Source organism: Pithys albifrons, chromosome 7 (assembly GCF_047495875.1).
Source record: "Pithys albifrons albifrons isolate INPA30051 chromosome 7, PitAlb_v1, whole genome shotgun sequence".
NCBI lineage: Eukaryota > Metazoa > Chordata > Aves > Passeriformes > Thamnophilidae > Pithys > Pithys albifrons.
This window is the reverse complement of record NC_092464.1, coordinates 42,310,232-42,330,615: the sequence shown is the minus strand read 5'-3', so window position 1 is coordinate 42,330,615 and position 20,384 is coordinate 42,310,232. Positions and strand designations below refer to the sequence as shown.

The following is a 20,384-nucleotide window of genomic DNA, read 5'->3' as shown; positions in this document are numbered from 1 at the left end:
GTTCCTATTCCTGGAGGGCAGTTTAGGTTCAAACATACTCACGAGAGGCAGTTTAAAACCGCTGTCTTGGGCGTTTATGCAACTTTATTAGGGATGTGCAACATACCCTGTGTTTTACCTCTGGAGTAAAGTTGCAGAAGCACATTTTCAGACTACTCTATGGAGGGCAGGGGGGAAAAAAAAAGTCTTTTTTCCTCACCAGTTCATATTCAAGGGTGGCAGAAGTGGGTATAGGAGACCCCTAATAAAAATAGACTGTGTTTAGTTTGGTAAATGTTGTGGTGGAAAATGTACATTGATGTCTCTAAGTGATCTTACGGGTTATCAAGCCAGACTGGCATCTTTTTCCATCATTGTTCAACCAATAATGGTTCTAAAAATGCTTTGTGTACCTGCATGGTCTTAGACCTTCTATTAATGATTGTATCAACTTACAAACTCAGGTAGATAATTTGTTAAGCTCTTTTCATAGAGCCGTACTGACTGAATGTTAAGTGTCTGTGTACTGATGTAGTTAAGTAACTTCCTTTTGAACTACCAGACTAGTTTAAAAAAAAAATCCTTTTATAGGTTTGTAGAGTACTTTTCAGACAATGCAGTAGTTTTCCTTCAGAGGAAGAGATGTCTGTTTCTGGGTTTGGTTTTTTTTTAGGGGTTTTTTTCTTCTAAAATGACTAAGAGGTTTTTAACTAGTTTGTAAGGTTTGCTTAGTCACCTGAGTTGGTGGGGGTTTCTTATGTATGTGACTTTTATTTGTATTGTGCATTACCTGTCATGCACTGCTTAGTTTGTGCTCAGTTTGTTGGAGTAGTTGAGGGAGTTGAACACATGCCTGTGATATAATTCAAATAGAAATTGGAAGCCTTGAGCAAAATAAAGCTCATCCACATGAAAACAATGTCAAATATGCATTTTTCTCCCCTCATTTAATTGGCACCATCTTACAAAATTTTCACTACTGATTTGTAAGAAGCATTGCGTTTGGTGCAGGTTTGCATTAGGATCCAGGATGATTTCGTCAGTCCTTGAATGTTGAGTGTCTGGACTTGATTTGGTTTTGTAGTGTCCTCGTATCTTGTAGTTTGTTTTTTTCTACTTTAGTCATTAACCATGACTAATAATAATAAAATATCTCAGGAGGACTGACAGTGCTGTGCTATTAATGATCTGCTCAGAGCTTTTGTATCTAACTGAAAGTGAGACAGGCTGTGACAAGAACTGCTGTGCTCTAAATAGGGCATCATGTTTCTAGTTGGACAAAAAGTGACATAATTTTTAGTTGACAGATCTTGAGTAAAAGAAATCATGACAGGTTATGTGCAAACTTTTATGTAGAATAAGTGAGCAAAATGTTAGAGCCCTTGTGTTAATGGAGGCTTCTGAATGTATCTTTGTGGTCCATAGGGAAGGCTGAAGGATGTAGCAAGGAGACGATGTATCAGCTACTGGCAGCCTTAAAACGAAGTCAGTGTCTCTCTGGACTTTAAAATGTTCCTATGCAGTTTATTTTATTTTTGTTTAATCAAATAAATGTGATGTTTTTTTCATGGCAGGTCCATGTGTGTGTGTTTCTGTGTTACTCAGAGCTTCTTTTGTCAGGATGCAAAAAAGAAAAAGCCCCTCTCTGAATTTGAACGTGGCTATCTCCAGATAGTGACTGCTGAAAACTTTAACCAGAAGCATCTGCTTTGAAAGGAGCGAAGGGGAGTACTGAAGTTGTTTTAAAAAAAAAGTGTTGATGCAATGTTAAAAACTCTTACTTGTCTATTCTATTAGAAAAAATCCTCACCATCATAACTAGAGGAAAGAGTCGTGATAGTAAACTCACTGCCTGTAACTCCATGCATTTTTCACAGTATTTTGCCAGAAAGTTCCTGGTTTAGCATTAAATTCATTTCTAGGCTTCCATTTCTTCACCTTTCCAACTGTGCAGGAATGCGGCTTCTGAGTGGCAATGTAAAGCAAAGCTATCAGAATATTTAATAGTGGGTGTCTCTGGCACCTTGCAGGGCAGACTGCTGATGTGAGTTGGGCAAGGGGAAAAGGTGCTCTTTTTCTTTCCTACTTTGGAAAAGGCTTAAAAAGAAATGGTGAGCAGGGGAAAGATGGTCTTCAAGTAAGGTTTGAGAATGAAGGCCACAGCCTGAATTCCCAGGGTGGGTAGCAGTGGAGGTGGATTCCAGGCTCTGAAACTGCTGACTTTTTTTAGCTCTTCAAAGCTGAGATGGATGCTTTCAGGCCCGGTACAACTGTAGGACCCTTGGCACTATGCTGTGCTCTATCCATCAAAATCCTTGACTAGACTCCTTCCTGCTGGAGCAGCTGGCAACATGTCAGAGATCAAGTTGTGGGAAGGTCGAGAGAGAAGGCCCTGTGAAGGAGGGGATGAAGGCTGCCTTGGTGAGTTTGTCCAGCATCACATGTTAACTCTGTTCCCTTGGCTCCTCTGTGCTCTCTCCCTGAAAACAGCTGGAACCTGGAGGCTCAGTTGAAGACCAGGAGATGGCTTTGGACACTGCTGAACAAGTGCTGTCTGGTTCTTGCACCAGGGCCATGAGCTCATCTAAAGGTTGTCACGAAACTAAAATGATAAGCATTATTGAGTTTACTAACTTAACACACAGCTGAACCTGTGCTGCTCCTGCTCCTCCCTGCTTCTCCCCCAGTACAGCCTGCAGTTTCACTTCTTTGTTATCAGAGCATAAAAGAAACTGAGGGAAGAGAAGAAAGTGGACTGTGACTAGGGCAATGCCAGAGCAGAGGCCAAGTCCTTAGCTTCTCTCTTTCTACCTGTATTTTGACACTGTTTTTTTCCCCCTCTCTGTTCGAGTAGCAGTGCCAAAAGCAGCGGACAAGAGTGCAGAGCTGCTGTGGTGTGGTGACAACAGCTGCCCTGGGGCTGAGGGCTGCGGCTCACGTGGTGCGAATAGGGCGAATGGGGCGGCGATAAGATGCAAGTTGACTGGGGAACAACAACAGCATCCTTCCCCGGCCGGGAGAGCACTGGATGCCTCTGGGCGGAGCTGCCGCCGCTGGAACGAGGCAGGAGCATCTTTTGCATATGAATGCCCCGCATTCCTGGCGGGGCGGGGAAGGGCAGGGAAGAATATTCGCTATTCAGGGCCTGGGACCACACAGGGAGCATCTTTAACCTTTTTTCTATTTATCAGTCACTCTACTTTGACTTGGATGTATCAGGTCCCTTTCTTCTTTCAGAAAAGTGATATCTACCTCTTTTTTCCTCGTTTGGTTTGATTTGGTTTGCATTTGTTTCTTTTTTTGTGCGGTTTTTTTTTCCCTCTGGTCCTGCTGTTTATAAACCACTTGGCCCTACCTGAGGACAGGGTGCTTGCTACCTTTGGTAGTAATAGAAAAGTTACTGAAAGAGGCACCTACTTGGTCTTTATTCTGAAAGGCTTGAAAAAGAGGGAAGCCAATTATCTAAGAGGAGGGCTGGTAGCAGGGCTCAAGCTTCCTGCTGGAGACACACCTGTGCTCATTCCATGACTTGCACATTGTTCAATACACTTACTGTTCTGCTTCTTGTTTCTTGAAGAGCATGGACCCGGGGCTATCCTGCTGCCTTCCTCTCCTTCTCCTGCACACATTGGCACTGCCTCACGCTCCATACTGAGCACAGAACTTGTATCCAAGGTGTCACTTGGAAAAGTGATCTTCTTGCTGGTGGCTGGAGCCAAAGTAAAATGCCAGCGGCACTGCAAGATAAGGTGTTAGCTCAACTCTCTCATGGAGATTATCAGGGCAAAAGCTGAAATAGTGGGAATTCCAGGAGAGCTGCTAGGTTGTTCCATGCTGGGCACCAATTATCTTATGCCTGCCCTGAGCCCCAAGATGGGGGCCCAAGGATGGCTCATTGCTTTTCCTATGCTTGAACTAAGTAGCCAGAGCATCCTTCATTATGCTGCCATTTTACATCCTCTTGGTTTAAGGCAGATTATCTTTTTTTGAAAGAGAGGGGTATTCCTTTACAGTGAAAACTGCATTAAAAAAAGCCCCAAAACCAGAAAACAAAACATTTTTCTTACAACCACGCACTCTTCCACTGTGCCTGCACCATTATACCTTTCTTTTGGGCAAAGATAACCAGAGAGAGGAAAAACAAACAAACAAGCCAACTGAGGCCCCCATCCAGCTGAAGCACTACTGTTGCCCAGCACTGACAACTGCTTTGCAAGTTCTGCCCTGCCTGACCAGTCATTTTGGCAAAGCCTTTTAGCTCTTTCCCCTCCTGTTGCTGCAGAGACAGGAGAAGCAGGCAGAGTTGCTCCACAGGGACAGGGAAGCACTGCTGAAGGGGCACTCACATATCAGCTCAGTCCCACCCCAGACACCCCCCCACAGCTGAAGGGCAGTTTCATTGACAGCAGGGCCCCAGCTCCCAGCTGCTGCAGCGTAGAGGACTGGAGCTACATCACCTCACCAAAGTTGGGCAAAGGCTTGTGTGTCAGAACACAGCAGCCAACACAACTCAACTGCCGTTTCAAACCTTTAGTTCAGGTAACTGATTTTCTCCTTCCAGTCACTTCTCTTCAAAAAAAGACCTAAATTATACACTTGGTTAACCACCTCTTTTTGGTAAGTGAACTGCCACTCCCATTCAAAATAGATACCAAACTCTCTCTGTTCATGAAATATCCTTTACAAACTAGTGGGTTTGTTTACGTGTTTTATTAAAAATTTACATAAACAAACACACTGCAGCAATTGGGGTATTCAGGTGTCCTAGATTAAAAAAATATACAAAATCCCAAGCCCCCATGGGCACAGCAGCAGCAGGTTGAAGAACAACCTCACTTCCTTTGAACAGTGGTGAACGCTGGCATCTGAATGGGCTGGATGGAGTGGACGGGCTGGAAAACAGGCTTTTTCCGCACATCTGAGAGTGTTTTCACAGAGGGGAGCAGCTGGTTCCTCTTGATGATCTGCAGTGCCAGCTGTGTGTTACCTACAAGACACTTCTGATTAAAAGAACTGAAACACCATTTTATGATGTAAAGATTGCTGTTCTAGGAACAAAGCTGGCAAGAGCCCTGAGCCCAGGCCACATACACCAGCAGTCTTCCTGTTCAGTGAAATGCTGACACACAACAGTCAACTTGAAGTAAGCACTCTCTTGGCTCCACCTATTCTTAGTTAAAGACATCAAGCTTTTACCTTAAAGCTGGAAGATGCCAGAGCACCTTCTGTATTCCTGAAGGCACCTTTTCTCTCTCCCACTGCATAGTGAGCCTAGATCTCACACAAAATGCCCTCACACTGTGACACTGCAGACAGTAATGCAAATGTCAAGGGTATATATAAAACATGTTTTTAAAACAAGAAATCTTATTTTCAACTGTATATATGGTCTATCAAATAGACACCAATACAAACAGAAAACTTACTCTGTTTAAAATGAAACCTGTAAAATTGTAGGAGAAAAGGTGCCGAGTTTGAAGAAAATATTAACATCTCTGTAAGAAAAACTTTGTAGAAGTCTCAGTTCTGATTGCAAAGTTGGTTCCTTTACCTTCCCACAATGTAAGAGGACTGAAAGGAGCAGACCATTTCACACCACTTGGATATTAAGCCCAAGGGACACAGGCCTGCAACCATGACAGCTTCAATCAGCAGCTGCACCAGTCTGCTCACACTGCAGAATTCATGCACAACCTTTCCAGTTTCCCCTAAGTTTTTCCCCCATATGAATACAGTGAATCTTCAAAAGGAAGCATTTTGGAAGAGAGTTCTCAGTATTACAACATTTACTGCCATATTTTCTACATAGGCTTTGACCTGGCTTCTTTGGGAAACATGGATTGTCTTTGTATTTTAACAGAAAGCCTCTCAAACCCTATTTGTAGTACAAACCTGATCAAGCCTATCCAAGTGTGCTGCCTTCTGCATAAAGTATAGAAGACTTCAGTTCAGGAAATGAATGTTTAAGAAGTCTGGAGTGTGTAAGAACAAGATGGCAATAAATTGGAAATGAAGGTGTGGATCCACAGAAGTGTAAAATGGAGGCAGGGCCTAAAGGGTACCATTCAAAATACTGGCACAACTCTCCAGAGTGGGAATGGTGACTACTGCTCTCCTCCCTTTGTATCCAAAAGGTAGGTTGACAGAACATTTCCAAACTTACCATTCTGTAATTCAAGATATACAGCCAGCAGGATGGCTTCTGGAGGGATCTCTTTGGGGTGGATCAGCGAAGCAGCCTTATTGAAACAGAAGAGGGTGGGGAGAAAAAATGCTTAAGATCCAGCACAAAGACAGTGCCTCTTGACAAGTTGCTACCACCATATTAGGTAACCAAGTAACAATTCATTGATTAAGAGCAGATTTTTTCAAACTTATACACTCTATCAGGTTTAAACATGCAAGAAGAGAGCAGAAGATTATCTGCATGGCAAGACTGTTTCATACTAATTAGTAGAACCATCTGCTTGTGCTTATGTTCCCATGGATCTGTAATTCCTGGGCCAGCCTCCTGTGGTTTCTTGGTGAGATGACAGGTGAAAAAGGTAACCTTCCCTGCTCCAAAGTTCAGAATGCAGGTTACAAGAATCATCAATTAGCTATTTGTATACTATGAAGTCAATGAGTTTGTTGTTGATGCAAAGACCTCTATTTTACACCCACGGCTGGCTAGGCCCTCCTTTGGGTTTTGCACAGGTGCTGCAGAGCCCAGGCACAGACACCTGCCCCACCATAAGAATCTTCAGGAGGAAAATGAGCTGGACAATGCCTTAAGTAGCTGAGAGTCTCATAGAATTCAAATCTGTTCACCTACACAACTAATGTGATGTAATTTGGAAGACTGCTATTGCAGTTTACAGCTCAACAGTGCATCCCAACAGTCTTGCTGGCAGACAGGAATGGCTGCAAAAAGCAACAAACATCATCACTGAAAGAGAAGGGTCCCACCCATGAGAAAGGCCAACTGACATGACACAGGCCAAGTGAAGACAGCATTTCAAAAGCAGTACTTGAGAATTCATGGGACAAGAGGCAGACAAGGAACAGACTTCCAGTAGAACTGCAGTTGTTTCTCACAGCCCTAAAGATAAAAGCTGCTCTGATGGAGAGTTATTAACTGATTAGGCAGAAAACCTCTAAAATACAACAATTACCACCGGAGCATTAAAAAAACCCACAAAAAATCCAAACAAGCGAACTTGGAAAAAGTGAAAAGGCTTCCTAATCATCTTCCACTGTTTTGATATGACCAAAGTAAAAAAAAAATGCTTCCTATAATGGTGCTGAACTTTCTACACAAGTAAGAAATTTGGAGTCCTTCATTTCATGTAACTAATAGAGACTCGTTCATGAGGACAGAACAGAAAGATCACCTCAGCAAAGTCCACAAATAATCCTGGACTATGACATCAACAGAATTTGCTGTGATCTAAATGGCACTTTGAAGGAAATACACTTGTCTCTAACACTGACTTGAGATTTGTTTTTCATACCTGATGAAGACACTTTCGAGCTTTGTCATATTCACTCCTCAAACAGTAAGCACTGCCAAGGTTAAACAGCATCATTGTTCGCGCAGACGTGACCGAACTGGGGTAACACTGGGGGGTCTGCTTGCCAGCTGCAATGAAAAAAATGCTTTTTCTTACACTTACTCCAAACTGGCCAAGTAAGTTCTTGTACTCTGCTGAATACAGTAGCTGGTACTTACAAGATTCCATTGCCTCATTCTCTCCTTTGTCAGACCCTGCAAAGAAAAAAAAACCAAACCACAAAAAGCATTACTTTCTGTGAGCTTTTTAAAAGCTTATTACAAAAATGATACAAAGATACAAATTTGATTCTCTCTTCACAGTCTGACATTAAAGAGGTAAAATACCAGTTTGCTCAAGAGTTCATATCACTTAAGACTTCCTATCTACAAAGTTTCAGTTTCAGATTTGTGGATGAGTACAGGGAAGTTTAAACTGCAGAATGGCACTGAAATCAGAGCTGCTGTGGCCTTCACTATGCAGATGGGCTCTCGGGTATTTTTCTCTCACAGAATACACACTCCCATCAAGAAGATTAAGATACAGATTAACTAAATACTCCCCACTTCTGTCTCTCACTAAAGTAGACTTCACTGGTACTCCAAAGCCTGGTTTAGAGACAGTATGAAAGAGACAGTATGAAGCCCAAACTTAACCATAAGTGCACATTTAACAAAAGCAGCTTTCAGAAGTTCCCTTCAAACAAGCCAGAATGCTACAATATACAGTTCTCTTTACATTACAGAATTAACCATCTCATAGGAACAACTAACAGGGAAAAGACACACCAAACTCAAAGTAGGAACTAAAGCCAGGAAACTAAAAACAGCACAACAAAAAAAACAACCCCCACCCCAAACAACCCAGTCTTAAAGTATCTTAATCATATTCATATTTGTGTCTAGAAAGCTACAGCAGTAAGGCAGCTGAAAGCATAACCAGCTGTAATGAAGTGTGGGTGCATTAACCTTGATCCTGCTCATTTGAAGAGATCCCTAGGGACACATCAGTGACATTCTCAGGGTTCAAGTGAGTGATGGCATCAGATATTCTGTCTAGAGAGATGAGAGCTTCTGCTGCATACAAATGCCCCAGAAACCTACAACAGCAAAGGGTTACATATCAGCACAGCAATCCTCACAGTTTGTTAGGTAAGACAAACTGAGTGCAGTTTTTAAAGTGAGCACATGCAAACTATTAGTGGAAACACCTGCATGGAAGTTAATTTGCTCATAAGGTATTGTCATAATACCCAGTTCTACCATTTACTGTTTTAGGCACTAAAGCCGAAAAAAAAATCTGCACCCGAGTAATGACAATTTATCCATGCACAGGAATTGCCATTCCACAAAGAAAGTACATGGTATGACTTTATCCCAGAGAATTTTAAAAAAATCTGCCCCAGAATACACATATCTATAATTTAAAGTGTTAAGTGACTTTACATTCAATAAAAAAGCCTATTTTCCTGGGACCAAGATATATGGCTCTGTCTTTGCAAAAAACCTGTCCTTTAGCATTTCTTGCAGTACATAATGGTAACATAAAATTATGTGTTATCTTGCAAACTCTTCAAAGATCTTGCTTATACAGTGACTGTGCAAAAAGATGAGCTCCTGCAGTGGTCTGAGGCATAGGAGCTAAAGAATGTAATTGGCATAGACCATTTTAGAGTATGCTGCCAGCATATAAATATAAGCACAAGTTAGCTTGCCTTCTGCCAGCACATTACCAGTTTTGAAAAATATTACTAGCATAAAAACCTCTACTATGTTTTACCTTGTGCATGACATAGGTATTAAAAGCACAAACAAGGTCAGAAGGATGGGGCTAAAGCTGCCTTTTTTGAATTTGTACAGCTGTATGAGAACTGGTGAGCTTCGAAGATCCTTCAAAAATACAGTGCCAAATGAGAGCTGAACAGGAGAAAATGACGAATGGAACCTGTATAAGCAATGGTAGCAGATGCAGGGCCAGTCCTGCACACACGAGATGGATACAGCAGTGACTGAGCACACCTTCCCCTCTGAGGCTGTAGCTTCCTAAGTGATCTTTCAGCAGCGCTGCTGTGTGCTGATGTTGCCAACCCCCAGCTGCACAGCTCTCGCCCTCGTGCTGTGCCAACACAAGCACGTGTAATCCCACAGTGAATCCCCACAGAGACCTGATGGCCCTGCTGTGACTTGGGACCCAGAGATGGAGAAACAGCAACAAAAGCAGCAATAGATTCTGAATTATATGAAATTCATACACAAAGAAGGAGATTCATGTCCCTGTGTGTCAATAGACATTTAGTCAGGGCTTCAACAAGAACAGAAGCAGGCCAAGCACTTCTTTGCATCAGATACAGAACTGGCAAGCAACTACAGACATTTGAAGCTTACACTCAGAACTCTCCAGTGAACAGCAGGGCTGAGAAACAAGAAATTACCCCATCAGACTTACTTGAGAGACCCTGACAGCTTTGGTTGCTGAAGAAGTTTATCTGCATGATTCAATGCCATAAGGTTGTCCCCTAAAGCCAGAGCCACATAAGCACTACACGCAAGGATTGAGCACCTGGAGGGAAACACACAGGAAAAAAAAGAAAAAAGGGAGGGGGAGAAAGCCAGTATGCTAAATGAAGAATTCTGTGATTCCAAATGCAGCTGTTACATTTTTTTCTTCTTAAGTGCTGAAGAAATAAATCATAAATTTTCAATCATGACTTAAAGAGTTAGTGTTCATTATCTATGGGCTCAATTGTTCTGCAGCATAAACCAAAGACTACCATGGTGTGCTAAGTAAGATTTTGCAGTTTTGATAATAAATAACAGATTACAAAAAGATGGACTTCACTCTGTCATTTTTCTCATGGACAGTTTCCCTTTCTCAGACTCTTATTATTGTTTTGCCGTGGACTCCCATTTGCACTGCCTTCACCTTCTGCTGCAGAAAGGGTAGCAGATTTGTATAAGGCACAATCTACAGACACACAGTAACAATCACTTAAACTGCAACATATTTCACTCTTCTATTGTACAGTGTCTGCACAGAGGGAGACAATAAACATTGGAGAAATTGGCGTTTCCAGTTTTGTGTTCAATTGAGACCTGTAACCCAATGCCAAGATTCTGACTGATCTATGGCATTTTGTTGCTGTCACAGACTTTCTTGTCTTTCCAAAACCACAGAATCTCTGGCAGTTCCTGTAATGAAATCTGAACTCACATTTTCCACCTTCAAACAATAACCCCACGTCAGGATGCCATCATTAGGCCAAGCTTCACACTTTGTAATAAACCCCCCTCCCCAAACACAGCACTTGGGGATATTTTCCACTTGGTAAAACATCATTCAGTGCAGCCTGCCTTGTCCTCAGGGCACAAGCCTCTGCCCACAATGCCCTGCTGTGAGCAGGACTCTGTTCTCCAGGGAGAACAAGTGGATCCTCGGAGTGGAGGGAGTCTCCCGTTGGGAGCGATGGGAGGAGAGCCTGCGCCTGCCCCGCTGGTAGGCAGGCTATAATTGTGCCAACCTTCTGGCAACTGTCAAGCCCACTTTTGGTCCAGCAGTAAGTCATGTAATTCGTGGCAGGACCTGGGGTGCCTTTATTCCCCTTTCCCAGGAGGCATGCTCCTTAATTATGCACAAGCAGGATAAGAAACTTCTCCAGTGTTTCTCCCTACCCCCCACTTCCTCTCCATCGTGCCCAGATGTCACATCAAATCTGAACACATACAAAAGCTCGAGAGAGGGAGAGGAAAGCTTCCCCAGCTCAAGTCCGAAACCTAAAATATTTCTGAAAGGTTGTGACTGGGGAGGGGGATGGAACAGGGAAACAACATCTCTGTAATAGCAGCCTGCTCCTACTACCCTCTTTTTGTCTCTGCCGCAAGGAAGCACAGTGCAAATCAGCAGAGATGCTGCTGAGCATCACCAGCGAAAATACCCTTAGACACAAGTCAGGGCCTGCACTGGTGGCTGCTACTGCCCTTTACATCAATGTGTCTTTTATTTTCCACAACTTTTTTAAAGTCTATTTTTATTTCTGAGAGTGTAAATTCCAACACAAAATGTGTTCCAATCACACAACAGGCAAGTCCAGCAAAACAGAAACATACTCCTCTGCTCTAAGGACTTGTCACTGTTTAAGCTGGTGAGACTTTTCATCAAGAGCCATCTAAAAAGGGAAATACTCAGGTTCTCTTCCCTGCAGTTCTTGTGCCCTTGGATCCATTGTTGAGTTGGCTGAATCAAATGCTCAGGAGAGCTGACAGCCAACCGGAGCATAAGAATTGCCCCACAAGGGAAAAGACAAACTAGTTTTTCACCCCGGTCAGGATCCTGACAGAACTCCACAGGTCGCCTTTGAGCACGGCAGACTTCCAGCATCACCAAGCCTCTGCATGCCATAAATAAAACTGCCTTTGCATGAGGAAAAAGAAAAATGTTTTTTTAAACTGCCAGATTATGTCAAACAGCCTCTTGTGTAGGTTTAGGCAACAAGACTTGTCAGCCCACACAGACTGCAAGTTTATGGAACCCAAACTCTGCATCTGACTTGCCTTATTTTCAGGGAAAATGTGAGTCAGAGCAAATCCAGTTTTTCAAAACTTACTATGAAGGCACCAAAAATGACACTTCTAAACCATTTAGAGAACATCACTAATCTGAAATAATTTCAGATAGCTAACTAAGCACAACAGTGGATGCAAACTATGTACTTCTTATGTTTCAACACAGGCAGACAACACAAAATATTAAGATATACAGAATGCAAACTGAGCATGGGGAAATTCAGCACCAGCAAAGGGGGAGATGGGGAAGAACTACACAGTGGCTCTGAGTGAGGAAGAAGAGTGTGAAACAGCTGCAGGTGATAATCATTGTAAGCTTCCAGTGTTGTGGCAGGGCCAAACAGACCACTGCAACCTTTAAATGGAGAAATGAGGCAAAACTGGTAGATGTGGAGAAGAGAAAATGCATACTGGGGGGCAATGGTAGTTCTTACAGTATTACCTGCAAAGTTATTAGCAATGTCAGTGATGCTCCTGGAATAGCATATACAGTAACTAGGTACACATGCTTGAAAATACAAGTAAGGCAATAAATAAAGGATAGTGATGGACTGGAGATGGCCAACAGAAGAGTCAAAAGAAAGGGGAAAAGGGGTAAAATTGGATCATATGCCTTATAGCAAGGGCTTGCAGAGCAAATCTATTCAGGACAAAGTGGGTCATCAAATTATTCCTCTATCTCTAGCTGCTCTGGGGATAAATTTAATATTCTCAAACGAAGACTTCAATCTAGGGAGAAAAAGATTACAACAAGGTCTGTTGTTATCCATCTTAACTTTTACAATAAAATCTACAAAATTTTCCAAATGCAGCACTGTTGTCTTCCAGAACTTTACTTCTGATGTACCCTAACAGTGTTGGGTTGTTCTGGTGTGCTGAAACACACCACAGACTGAGAGCAGAACAGGGGAATTGGCTTCTCAGAGGATGAGAAGCAGCAAGGACAACTGTTTGGAAGAAACAAGAGAAAGCTGGAGTTTCCACTGTCAATGCATAAATTCTTAGCAATATTTGGTGCTTGTTGCTTTTAAAACCTTGCAATTGAATTACTGCTTAGTATGAGAACAGTCCACTCAACTGATTTGTGCACAAGTATCAAACAATACATATATCATGTAAACCCTTTTTAATTTTTTAAGCACCATTCAGGGGCAAAGTCAAGTCAGTCATTCTGAACTCTTATCAGAACATGCAACAGTACAAAATCATGCAAAAAAGGCACTTAAGTTGCCTGCTTCAGTTCTGGAAGCAACAGAGGTTTTTCAGTCAGTTATTTAAGAGGTAAAAACTGAATACAACAGATGTGTATTCCTTAGGATAATCCTTGACAACATCCAGAATTTTTTCTCCTTAGTTTTCCCTGACTTGACAAGAATTTTCATGTTCTCACTTAGCTCTTTAGTGAGCAAGACTACAGGAACATCCTAACTTTATACAATATATAGACACAAGACTACTATTTGCATGCAATGTATTTTGCTTTTCATAACTATCTTCAGAAACTTAGAAACAGTTTCAGCAGAATCATTTTCTAGGGGTGTCATGTCCTCGAGATTCTGTGCAAAAAATAAATTAATGCTTTTCCTTTCCTTCTCTGATATTCTTTACCAGAAGCAGTGTACTTCTTGCTAAACTAAGTTTTTTCTGACATGTTGTCAGATTTCATCAGGATGTAACAAAAGCTGATTGTGAAAGAAAAAGACTATGTATTGAGAAAAAAATTATCACAAAGTGACACCACATAATTTTGACATATGGCAGCCACATTTTCAACAGTCAGGAGCAGAAAAAAACCCCCAGAAACAACCCATATCACTGTTTTTAATTCAGCACTTTCTATTTTGGGTAGCACACTCTTGCACCACTTCAGAATAAATAATCATGGTCTCAGTAGCATCTCCTCACAGATTCCTGCTAAAGTGCTTTAAAGTGAAGACAAGTTCATTTGCTACACACAGTGAAGCAAAGTAAAGGTTAAACTGATCATTATGAAACTCAGGTTACCTGGAGCTAGGCTGGAATAAAGTGTTTACCCAAAAGTCCAAGTGGGAAATTACTGTATGAAAAACAGTATAAAGAAACTTAAAACGTATTTTTCCTAAACAGGTGCAAGCTTTATAGTAAGAAAGATTTTCAAAGGGCTGGCAGTCACCTGGAATAATTAACATTGCCAGCAAATTATAAGCTTGGGGAAAAGTAAAGAGGTTCTAGATAATGTGATACTTAGACAAGTGCGAGTTACTCTGTTTGGAGAACACTCTGACTGCTGAACAAGTAGTTTAACAATCTTTGAGAACATGAAAAAAATCTACAGTCATGTTTTACTAATGTTCTTCCATGGTGAGGAAGTCAAATGCCTGGACAGAGCCATTTTTATTTTCTATTTTATGCAAACTGTGGATCTAGTCCTGCTGAAAGGAACACCATTCTCACTGGTAAAAGTGCCATTTTCCACTTTCATTTTTTTCCCATCCAACAAGCATATGATGTGGGGCTAAAATCCAAACCAGCCTTATCGTGGTCTCAAAGGGATAGGGGGATCAAACAGACCAATCTATCTCCTAAACTGAATTTCTGGATGGTTTCTACTTGTTCAGACTCAAAGCCCTGAAGAAAGGAAGCACACATATTTGAGAAAAGATTACACTCACAGCTACAATTCAACGCTGCGGGTGTCTACAAAGAGCTGTGAATCACAGTTTAGGAGGAGGCTCATTTAGTGGTGAATATTTTATATTATTTACTTGCCTTAAATTCTCTAATTCCTGTTTCTTCAAAGGCGAAGAAGGAGGAGCTGCAATGAATTTATCCCCTTCATGACTTTTATTGCTAGAATAAAAACAGTGTATTAATTATAATGGATGACTTATAGTAATTAATTTAAAAATTCTCAGTGTAAAAAGCACTGGTATTTATTCACTCCATTTAAAAGGACATAAAAAATTTTACAGCCTAAAATACAAGGAATTGAGGCTATGCAGAGACTGAGGTACATGCTCTTATTCAAGCTGTTCTATTTGAGAAGGAAGAAGTGGGACATTTGCTGGAAAGGGTCTGACCGACAGACCAAACAACCCACACTATTCTCCACAGCCTTGAGCTATTTTTGAAGTTCAGTAGGATAAGCATTTTTAACTGGAGTGACACAGAATTCACTGCATTTGTAGCCTCTTTTCTTTTAGCCAGGAAGAAAAGCAGTAAACTAGTTCTCTCTCCAGACATCTTAAAAACTAGTTACATATTCTAGAAAGATAACCCACAAAGTGCTACAGCTTTCTTTAGGCTTCTAGCTGCCCTTCATTTTTATTTCAAAATGTCTTTTTTAAAAAATAAAATTTTGCCATCTTAAAATTGTGCTTGCCTTTTTCTGGGAGCACATATTCCCCCTATTTAAAAAGTACAACTGGAAGGAGAACTGAAGAGCCAGCTCTGCCTAGCTAAGGGCAGAGAGAAACACTGACAGGGTTGGAAACTGACTTAGAAAGAATTCAGACTTGAAACTGAGTTTGTCCACTTAACAAGAATTTTTTAATTTATAAGTTTCTTATCTTACCTGTTTGTAGTGGGCAGATAACTGCAACTTAGACATTCAAAACAGAGAGCAAAAAACCTCCAAGGAAATCTATACTCAATATTGCTGTACTGTAGAGTATATACTTCATTCCTTTGCCAAATATTAGATTAAAAAAATACCCTTAACCATAAAAAGTATTCACTGTTTTCTTGGGACTAGGAGAAGAATTTGCCTTAAGAGTCAGGCTGCTCAATTAGTGGAATTTGCTTCAAAACCATCCTGTTCAATTAGTGTGATTTTCTTCAAACGTCTTATATGTTTTACTGTTCTCTCACAGAGGTTCCCTTGTCAGAAGGGACAAATCCTTAGAGAACCTTTCAGAATGTGACACACAAATTCAAGAACAGCCTCTTTTGTTGTGGGTATTTTGCAATTGGCAGTGACCACTGGGAGATATGAGGGAGTCCTTTCTTTAACTTTTTTTCAGTTGAAGAAGCATCTGGTTTTGAAAGCAGAAGGTAGCAAAGGATATTCCCATACAAGGCCTGTTTTCCTTTCCTCACTCCAACAAAAATGAACAAAAACCACCTCAACAAAATACAAAAAAGGAGGGTTTGTCTGAATAAGGGCCACCATTTTGTTTTCATCACTGCTCCTTAGTGAGCCCCATGAGCTTAAAATTGAAGTCCCATTTAAACAAGAGAAGGTTCATCCCAACAGGCTGCATATAAACTTGCCAGGGAAAGTTACTTCACAACCACCTCAGCAGGGCAGAAAGAAAAAACAAAAAATGCCCCAAGGAAAAAAAAAGAAAATCCACCGCAAACAAACCATAAAATGCACAAAACTAACCAACAAAGCAAAAATACAGAGAAACCCAAACACAACCCCCCTCACAACAACAAACCACAACCCCACCGAGACTTCCGAAAATCATTGGTCACTTTACAAGATAAACTGTAATTGGGGAAAAAAGAGTTACAGAGAACAGCTTTCAAATATTGCTGTGGCAGTAACAGGCACTGACCCCAAGCCACAGTCTAATGTCCAGGCACCCTCAGAAGATATAAGGATGCACTCTGTGCCTGTGCAATACAGAATGAGTGCAGTGAATCCTGACATGTGACAAGTGGATTTTATCTTTTTAAATTTAACTGTACTTGAGCCTGGCAAAAACATTTTGTTTTTTCATAACTCTCTAAGTAGTTAAAGTTCTAACACAAACACTTTCCAGATTAGTTATTGTAACACTTCCCCTCTCAAAATGGTCTTTAATTAAAGTGTAAACTATGGTTAAAGTTACTCTTCAAAAGGCAGTCAAGAATGTATCAGGACTGCTGCAAAAAATTAAGACACCTTCCTTTGACATAGACTGTCTACAGGTTACATTTTCTGAAACTTTAAGGACAAAAAAAGGTTTTTCTTAAACTCTTTTGTAAAGTACATTTTATTAAGCAATTGCTCCATGCTGCTTTCCCACTTACCTGCTAAATCTAGTTTCCCATTTCTAGTCTAAAACAAACACAACAAAGCATACTAGGGCTGATGAATGTCAAATCTGATAATGGAGAGATGTTTATAACTGAGCTGCTGGACATTTATATATATTGAATCACGTACATGATGCACGTGCAGACACACAGAATCACTGTAACATGTGAAACTTCACTTACAATTAGAGAAATACTGATACGCACAGCAGGAGGGTGTGGGAAAACATAACATTTGCAGCACAGAAAAAATATGGTCAGTGAAAAAATAATTTCACTGTCTAATTTAATAAAGTTGTTAGGACTAGTAGGCATCAACTCAGTATTTTATTGTTAAATTAGCATACCAGCAATTAAAACAACAAGCAGCTAAACAATTTCCTTGGATAGGCCAACACTGCTAAGAGAATTTACAAATATGTAATTTTTTTCCTGCTACCCAAACAGGATAAGTAGCAGACAGACTGTCAGCCCAGAGTTACTCTGGGCAGAAAAAAAGATTTATATCCAACTCTGTTTACCTGCATGCTTCACTGCTTTCACTGTTTTCTGCATTTCCCCCCAGCTGACTACTGGTTTTAGATCCATTTTCCTGCTTTTGCTCCTGTTGATCTTCTGGCAGCAGCAGCAAGGCATTTCTTAGACAAATCGCTGCAAACTCCATACTGGCTACAGGTATTGCTGAGGACTGCCCATCACTTAAAGAGACACAGAAGTTTGAACCAGTAAGTAGCAATCCTACTAAATTAAAAAATAAAAGCAGAGCTCTGGAAATATCTGAAATAACTTTATCCTAAAAAAGTAAAATAACATTTTAATATAACAGATTTAATTTATGAGGATGTGTATATCTTGCTATTTTTACACATTGAAAGCACACCACAACGCCCAAATAGATTCAACCATATAGTTTATAAAGAAGTTCTCTGTTTTTCTTGATTTCACTTCCTGAAGTTTCATGGCAGAGCAACTAGATTCTTCCTGCACTTTTCTAAAGTGGACTACTGAACATAAAGATTTAAGTGAGAAAAAGAGGCCAGATTTAGTAATCTGGAAATACAAGTTTCAGACAAATCAAGTTTTAATGCTCCTCTTAGTTCCCACGAACACACAGTTAAGCCCCCTGCTGGCCATCCCTGAGAAGGCACAAAGCGATGCTTCATTAGGACTCACTCTGCATTTAGCGAGCCTCTCTCTTCACTACGTGGATGAGCAGTTATTCCACAACAGTTTTAAAACCTTCAATAAACAGATACACGGCCTGAACAAAACTGTAACAACAAAATAACCCATGGAAAATATACTTACTTATAGACAACATTCTGTATGGACTGGGATGCCAGGACTATCTTACGGTGGTAGCCTTGACCTACTATAGATTGCACAATGCCCTTCTTGCTGGGAAGACCTTTAGTCTCTTGTTCTGATGTCTAAAAGGAAAAAGGGAAAAAAGAACTGAAATATCAAGGCTGTTGCATGAGGGCTTGACAAAATAAGTGAAAGCTAGAAAAAGACCTTGAACCTTGCTAAAATAGAGAAATTAATAATGGGCACGGTTTTAAAGCTTAAGTACAGGGAAGGATCAGGCACCTTCTATTGTCTTTGTGTTGCAGAGGGTTTTACTGCACACAGTGCAAGCACAGATTAGTTCTGACAGCTTGTCTGATAGCCTACTGACCTAGTTTCTCCTCTGTTTTGAAAGCAAAGAACAATGAACCAAGTCATATTAAAAGAACTGACAGGATATCTAAAAAGAAACAATATGATCTGCCAAATAATATTCAGAATTGGCACTGTAACACTTGCCATCTTCTCTCCCCGCTTACACAGCATTCAAAACGGTCTCTGGAAAAGCTGCTCTCAAACCGTTCCATGGGGAGCAAGAAGCTGAACAGTAACGTATGAAATGATACATTAAATTAACTGGTTTGACAGATTTTTGAGTATGCAGACATTCTGGGGTCAAATGAACTCAAAGCACCCTAATGGTCAGTCCCAAGAATTATCTTTACACCGTATTTACTGGGGTTTGTTTTATCATGAGCAATCTTAACTTCATTGGTAAGTGAAATCAGCAATGAAGAGTTGCAGTTCTAAGGAAAAACCCTAAATCTGAACTTCAAATAGCTATTGATTTTCAGAAAATTTATCAGAATCTATTGTGAAAAAGAATATTGACATAACAGCATTTATTTTCAAATAAAAAACACATACGTGAATTTGGATACAAAGCACATATTTCAAAAATGGTGCTTAAAATGCTTAAAAGGGAGTATTCTTCCATCTATATTTTATAAACTAAAATACTAAAGTGAGTGAAAATTAGCTTCAGTGAAATTACTTTTCTGCATGATGTTCAGAGCATAAGTATATGAATCCATACTTACATATAAAGGAATATTATTGCACGGAATATTATTGCAAACTGATTTACAAGGTCAAATAAAAACACAGTATTGACTTTAGGGCTTCACTTATGTTGCAAATCTAACTTATAATTTAAAGACACTTCCTCATTGCCTTTAATATTAACAGCATCCAAACTTAATTCTTTTCTTCTAAAATTAGGAATTTGGTAAACAACCAGCTGGTTTTGTGACATGAATTCAAGGCTCTCTGGTACACCACACAACATCATAACTGCAGCAGGAAGGAAGCCTCAGGAGCCTGGTATGATCCATTGCGCTTTGGCTACTCTGCAGTGAATGGAGAAGTGCCCCACAAGGACCTGTATTTCCCTTTTCCAGACTGCTAAACTCTGTCCCTCTAAATGGAATCCCAAGTTTGGGGGGTCTGCCACAAAACCTAAGCTAATCCACTCTTTCATACTCAACTTTTCACTAGAGATGATCAGATGTCTTTTTTATCTGTGTGTGACCTGTATCCAGTAGGACAGACACAGAAAATTGCAAAGTGAATATGAAGAAAGCTGTTTTGTCCTGCATTCACTGTGCTTTATAAAACCAACAGCAATCTGACTACAGTCAGCACTTATACAGTAAAATTCAGACTGTTTTTGACACAACACTCTTGAAACTTCAGTGCTGTGCTTGTGAAATGGGGGTATAAGAAAAACTCTGCTATAAAGCCATAAAGTTTTGAGTATCTTTCTTAAATTTTATGAAATAGATAGCAAAATAATGAGCACCTTTGAAATTCCTAAGGGAAAAGTTATGAAATTTGCATTTGGAAGGATTTGGATACTGTGCACACAGACCATCCAGGGAGGGAAAAAAGAATTCAGGAGTAGAAGGGAAATAAAGTGAATACAGGTATTTGTTCAATTAACCCCATACATCCTGTGTGGCAA

The 20,384-nt window shown here is 40.5% G+C and overlaps 1 protein-coding gene across 1 annotated transcript in view; it reads right to left on the bottom strand.

Annotated features, from left to right (window-relative positions):
• Positions 1–4,670: 4,670 nt before the first annotated feature.
• Positions 4,671–20,384, bottom strand: part of CNOT10 (CCR4-NOT transcription complex subunit 10) — a 32,063-nt gene continuing 16,349 nt past the window's right edge. Inside the window, exons 11-19 of the mRNA XM_071561156.1 lie at positions 18,383–18,504; positions 17,596–17,772; positions 14,819–14,899; positions 9,957–10,070; positions 8,480–8,610; positions 7,691–7,726; positions 7,473–7,600; positions 6,143–6,218; positions 4,671–4,966 (exon numbers count right to left, since the gene is read on the bottom strand). Coding sequence (XP_071417257.1) covers positions 4,812–4,966; positions 6,143–6,218; positions 7,473–7,600; positions 7,691–7,726; positions 8,480–8,610; positions 9,957–10,070; positions 14,819–14,899; positions 17,596–17,772; positions 18,383–18,504 — 1,020 coding nt within the window. The 3' untranslated portion in view covers positions 4,671–4,811. The remainder of the gene's footprint in view (positions 4,967–6,142; positions 6,219–7,472; positions 7,601–7,690; positions 7,727–8,479; positions 8,611–9,956; positions 10,071–14,818; positions 14,900–17,595; positions 17,773–18,382; positions 18,505–20,384) is intronic.